This window comes from Trachurus japonicus, chromosome 3 (assembly GCF_045865225.1).
Source record: "Trachurus japonicus isolate A0001 chromosome 3, Traja_1.0".
In the NCBI taxonomy this organism is placed as follows: Eukaryota; Metazoa; Chordata; class Actinopteri; order Carangiformes; family Carangidae; genus Trachurus; species Trachurus japonicus.
The window spans coordinates 5154954-5161539 of record NC_140909.1 but is presented as its reverse complement, the minus strand read 5'-3'; the positions used below and the strand labels follow the sequence as shown (position 1 = coordinate 5161539).

The window sequence follows — 6586 nt, the reverse complement described above, 5'->3', positions numbered from 1 at the left end:
TCAGCGTCTCGATCTCTGAGCTCCTCATCTTCTATTTGAAATCTTATTATTTCAGCATTTAACCAAAGCTCAGGACCGACAATAAGACGTGGAGGGAAAAAAACCTGAGAGTAAATTGAAAGCTTCTCTTTGAATGACTCAACTCTCTGCTTTTCCATAGCAACCTCCTTCCACACATTTCACCTTCCCAGATTCACCTCCTTCAAGCTTCGCTCCATTATTACACTGGAGGGTTTGTATCGCGCTTTTTTTTGTCCTTTTTATGTTTTTTTGGAGGCCTTGTCCTTCGGCTCGAGTAATAAATATTATTGAGGAGGCTGTTTAACTCTTAAGTTTCTTTACATCCACCATCCTGGTCCTCGTCCTCCTTCCTCCCATCTTCCCCTTCGCCCATCCTTCTGCTTCCTTCCTTGACCTAATCTGTTCCTTCCCTTCATTTATCTTTCTTTCCTTTTTCCCTTCCTTCCTTCGTTCCCTGTGTCCTTACTTCCTCTTTTGATCTAATTGGTCCAATCTGTTGCCTCCCTCCATCTTTCTTTCCTTCCTTTTCTCTTCCTTCTTTCCACAATCCTTTTTCCCCTCCTTCGTGCTCCCTGCCTTCCATCCTTCTTTCCCTTTGTCCTTCCTTCCTTCCTTCCTTCCTTCCTTCCTTCCTTCCTTCCTTCCTTCCTTTCTTATTTCCCTTCGTCCTTCCTGCTTGCGTTCCTTCCTTCCCTCTTTCCCTTTGTCCTTCCTTCCTTCCTTTCTTCTTTCCCTTTGTCCTTCCTTCCTTCCTTTCTTCTTTCCCTTTGTCCTTCCAACAGGAGGGTTTTAATGACTGGAGGAAACTGGCCATCCTACAAAAAAGAAAATGATTTCTGAAATGGTAAAAAAAAAAAAGGCTCAAATGTCCCTCGTCTGTGTCCTGTCCTCTGTCCTCTGGAAATAAACCTCAGGCATATTTTTTATGATAACACGTCTTCAAATCGTATTATTTCATCTGGACAAAAAAACAGACACAGAACTCCTGAAGGTGATCATCCTGTACACAAATTAAGCATACACATAATTAAAACATTTATTGCAGTAGCTGTATACCTGTAGTAGTAGTAACAAGGATTAACTGTTTCAGTATTTGTGATGTCAAACACCCTCACAACTGACAAACATACTGCGATAAGCAAATCACTCCATCCCACTTAACTTCTTTATATTGTGACATAAATATGGAAAAAAAAGTGCTTTACAAACCCAATGTCTCCTTATTATTAATGCACAAATCAAGTCTATTCCAACGAAAGAAAAATGACACAAAAATGATCAAGTTAGTTTTCAAAAGCTATATCTTTTTAGCATGCTTTTTTTCCATTGTGTAATTTGCCTTCCATGCTGTGGAGTAAAAACAAACCTTTTCAGACAGTGGAATGACGGATGATCTTTCTCTTTGCATTACCTGGCAACGTGCCTCTCTCTGTTTTTTCTTCAGTACCAACGATTTGGATTTTTTGTACTTTTTGTACATCTGTGTGATTATGTCTCTTAAATTTGGCAAACATTCAATGCATAAGGCATTTCATTTATCAGACAGGATGTTCTTAGTAGCCAACATGTTCTTTGTCTTTGAAATAAGAACAATTCAGTGTTTGAAGAAACCTCATGAAGGCACAGTGATTTTTAAGTGTTATCTTAACCTGTGTTTTCTTACGTATGGAAAATAATAGGTCTGTGTGGAAATAATAATAATAATAATAATATATATATACACATGTCAATAAATTGCAGGTACTACTGAGGGATTGCACTCAGTCAAATCACAATTTGAATAAAATCTATACAGTAATAAGATCAACATTAGATAAAACATTTAGCCATTTACAAATATATTGCTATTTAATTGTACTGAACACTTTCAAAATCAGTTTATAGAGGACAGCTTTCAGAGCTTTTCATTTTTATAATGCACATATTGAGCACTGACATCCTTCATACAAAATGTTTTTTGTTTTTTGTTTTTAAAAAAAAGGTTTGCCTGTGGTTTTTCGTGGTACTTAAAATTAAAATCATCATGAGTCATGGGGCAACACTGAGTATATTACGGGATGGAAATCTGTTTCAAAAAGAAAAAAAAACAACTCTACAGTAGGGGTTTTTATAAAGAATCAGGTTAATGTTTTTCGTCGTGTACATTACGCCACATTATAGATCGTTGCCCAGTTGAAGTCTCAGATCCTGATGACAAGCCATTATGAAGACAACAGCCAAGAACTGTCCTATTCACTGTGGTTATTACAGATACATGATAGTGGTTAATAAGTCTTATTTACAAACACACAGACAATGACAGAATAAACAAGTGTCCACTAACAGTGTCATTAGAACAACACTTTCTGAAATGTAATTCCATTTTCTTTGATTGTGTCGATTAATATAGTCCTGAACAACTCAATAACAACCACACCACAAATATTTGTATATATTGGTCAGCCATAGTAGTTTTTTTCCCCCCCATGTAATTTGTTTTTTTCTTTTTCTCAATTTTTCCACATGTCCTTCCTCCGACTTGTCCAAATCGCACATGAAGTGGACAGAAAATGTTACTGTACGTCGTTGAAGAAATCCATGGAGGTTTGTTTAGAAAAAAAAAAGAAGAAAGAAAAAAGAGGTTCTTCTAGAGTCGTAGTAAAGTCGAGTTGTAGAGAAACACACAGCGTAAAGCGTTACAGTTTTGTGGCCTACAAAGTTCACACTGCAGAAGCTTCAACTGAAGTGGAAAGAGAGATGAAACCAAAGAAAGAAAAAGGAATAAAAGAGGAGAGGTGCAAAGGTGAGCAGCAGCTTCGTCCGGGTGGGAGGACTCACGGTCTCACAGCGCAGGAGAAGGAGAAGAAGGAGAAGAAGTCCGTCTTATAGCTGCTGGTCCTTGGGGCTGTCCGGGCAGGACGCCGGCTGGCAGGACTTCAGACTCACCAGAGGAATATCAGCCATCCCGCTGCTGGTGAAGTGTCCCTCTCCGCTCCCAAACTGCTTCCTGTCACCAAAGTGCTCCGACCGCCCGCTCTCGTTTTTCCAGGCTCGGGTCAGAGTGTGTCCATTGAGGAGTTTGTCCTTGGGACCCCACTCCCTCTGAGACCCAAAGCTGGACACGGGCGACTTGGGCTGCTGGTACGTTCCCAACGTTGGAGGCATCCAGCAGTTGTCTGAATGTCCCAGCACTAAACACTCCTGCGTGCACATCTCTGTGGCTTCCACTAGACCACGAGGTCCCAGGGGGCCGTCTGCAGGAGGAGAGGGAGGAGAAGGAGGAGAAGAAAGGTCAAAACATGCTATTGCATCATACAGTCACATGACTCTTTACCTTAGACGCAATTGACCTATGGCTAAGCCACGCCCCCAAACGCCATGAGCCAATCACAGTGCGCATAGCTAGCTCATACACTCGGACATTTTCTGCTTCCACGTCCATTGAAATACATTGCAGTTTGTCAGTTTTCATTCGTTTTTATATGTTTTTTCTTGACATTTTAAAGCAGAAGTAAGTGATCCGGTCGTTTTGGCTAACTTCATGTCAGCCGATGGAGTTAGCAGTCCCCGCCCTCATCATGGATCTATTGGTCCTCGTCCCTACGTCACCACATTCACGCGCATCCCTTGGCTGCACACACAGCCCTTCATGTCGTTCTCTCTCCTCATTGGATAAAGCTTGTAGGATACAAGGAAGTATACAAGAAGTTTTCTCCTCGGCTTACAGCAGAGCAGAGTGACTGACAGACCCGTGTTTCAGACCAAACACTCTATAGAAGTGATTGCTGTCGGAAGATACAACTATTTAAGACTTAGATTAACACAAACATTCCGCTTACTTCTGCTTTAAGTTTAAAATGGTCAAACGGTGTGCATGGGGTACATGCAACTCCGACACTAGGTATCCCGAGAGGCTGGGCGACGGGGTGTACCAGGGTTGCCAACTCTCACGCATCTGGCGTGTGTCACACGCTTTTAGGTCCTGTCTCACGCTCTCACGCCACTCAAATAATTCTCACGCCAAAATCAAGCGATTTGGCAAAAAAAAAAAAAAAAAAATTTAAAGCAAGCTTTGGCACTCATCAATAGGCTCTCTGATTGGTGCGCGCGATGCTTATCCACATGTCAATTGGACGGCTGCTCAAGCCTGTGATCACAGCACAGTAGGGCGGGGAGTTGCCGATCCGCGACCCCCCCCCCTCCACCAACAGCGGCACGGTGCTGAAGCCTGGACCCGACTTGGTCCGAATTCGATGGCCAAAAAAAAGAGGGAGAGAGCGAAGCCCGAGACACAACCTGACCTGACCGAGTTATGTTTTCAGACTGAACGCGGCTCGAACTGACGCCTGCGGTCGGGCTGGTTGGGCCAGTCCGTTGAAAACTATAAAATCAAGATGCAGACTGGGTAGCACAAAAGTACAGCCAGGCAGCTCAGTCCAGAGAGCAGAGGAGAGAGAGACAGCGCAGCAACAGGTGTGTGTGTGTGTGTGTGTGTGTGTGTGTACGTCTGTGTGTACGTGTGTGCGCAACTGCGCATGCATGCACGTGGGCCATACCTGCAAACTCCGAATGGGTAGGCTATGTAGAATGTTTATTACAGAAGAGAAACACACATTTCAGGACCTGACTTGTATCATCAGGCTGTAATAGAAGACTGAAAATCACAGGACATGTCTGTTCTGTCCTTTCATATATTAATAGGCTCAATAGGCTGGTCCAGGCCAAAAGCCACAGCTCCCCACTAGACCAGTTTCATACACTCCAGCCATACAATGATAGGAACCACAGATCTGCTTTTTTCCCTCTTATCTGAAGCAAATGTTGTGTTTTCCCTTTATTTTCTTCTCAGAGTACACCAGAATGCTTCAAATACATGTTAAAATCACAATTTTTTCCTGGGGGGTGCCCCCAGACCCCCCTAGAGGGATATATTTTGTCACCTCTAGCCTACTCAGTTTGCAGGTATAATGTGTGTGTGTGTGTGTGTGTGTGTGAGAGAGAGAGAGAGAGAGAGAGAAAAACTACAATAAACATAACTATTATTATTATTATTATTATTATTATAGACAGCCCCCCCCGCTAACAGACCAACAGAATCTCACTCCAGCCCAGGACCAAAAGTTGGCAACCCTGGGTGTACTATTTTTTTTACCTTTTCCCAAGCCACATCTCAACCAAGTGAAGTGTCTGCTCTGGATAAAGTTATGCAGTAGACCACAACACCAACTAAACGTGGGTAAAATGAACAAGGATGTCTACATCTGTTCTAAGTGAAGTCAACAACGTATTTGAGGCAACATATTGTCAGAGATGTTTAGATGTTAGCCAGTATCACAACTAAGCATAAAGTCCGCTAGCTTAATGCTAACGTATAATGTAAAACTCCATAGACAGGCTAACAGAAATTAGCCCATCGCTATCGACGTTTCGCAGCAACCGACAGCCATAGCAGTAAAGCTAAGTGAAGTTTTGGTGACTTCCAGATGATCATCATCAATTGCCTCCTGTGAAATGTCTCTACTGTGACAGCTGTTGCCATAGCAACTGTCACTGAATGTTGACTGTTTGTCCGAGTGAGTGGAGGGGGCGGGGCTTAGCTAGAGGTCAATTGAAACAATGCAATTAGTTTGTCACAGATTAGAGACGTTTCTCAGTCACCCAGCATGCACCTGTGGAGTTTTACACTTAAAATAGTTAGAGAGCAAGAAATGCACTGAAAACTTCAAGCTGCGAAACTTTATAATGATGCATTATGAATTAAACATCACGTATTCACAGTATTTTCGTTCTGCTTTTAAAGACAAACACAGATAAATCAAGAGATGCCCTAATAAGAGAGGCAGCGAACATGTGCAGTGATGTTAAATAAATAACATTAAATATAAATAATAAAATTCATCCATTAAATCGACATCCCAGACTAACTTTCTTCCTCTTTCTCTTTCATCGTCTATTGTTGAACTTTAATCATTTAGATCAAGGAGGAAAGTCGTTTGACACCATTATTCCATCAATAGTCTCTGTTTGCATGAGACAGAACCCCCCCCCCCCCCCCTCCCTCCCCTCTGTCAGTGTCAATAGATTGCCAGACGCTGCAGGAAGTCAATGTTTATGTGAATGGTGAGTTTGTTCTGGAGCCCGAGGGCTAACGGCACCAGCTCACTATTTCTCAGTGAGTATGAATGATGGATGCTGCTGCTGCTGCTCTGCACAAATGATCCAAATCTTCTCTTTTTTTTTTCCCCCTCGAAATCAAGACAGGACAAAAAAGTTTCAATTTGCATCACAACAAGTCATCAGCAGGACTTTTCCTCCTTTCTCCCCCCTCATAGCTGCCATCTGGCCACCGCTCTGATGAACGTGTATCAGTACTCAGACAGGAAAAAAAAACAAAACAAGAACAAACAAGTGAGTGTTGCAGGAGGTATTTGTTTAAATCACATCTGATAGAAAAAACCTGCATAATGCATGAAATGCAACGCAGCTCTCTGCCATTTGAAGATATATTCCTTTGAGTCTTTTTTTTTAAAGAAGCTAACAGCTCTGTCTGTGTTTGTATATCAGACCTCAGAAGGTAATGAATTCA

The 6586-nt window shown here is 42.2% G+C and overlaps 1 protein-coding gene across 3 annotated transcripts in view; it reads right to left on the bottom strand.

Annotated features, from left to right (window-relative positions):
- Positions 1-1043: 1043 nt before the first annotated feature.
- pcdh9 (protocadherin 9) overlaps positions 1044-6586 on the bottom strand; it is a 254675-nt gene continuing 249132 nt past the window's right edge. For all 3 annotated transcript variants that reach the window (XM_085805648.1, XM_085805667.1, XM_085805658.1), the window contains one exon: positions 1044-3254. In XM_085805648.1, coding sequence (XP_085661774.1) covers positions 2884-3254 — 371 coding nt within the window. In that variant the 3' untranslated portion in view covers positions 1044-2883. The remainder of the gene's footprint in view (positions 3255-6586) is intronic.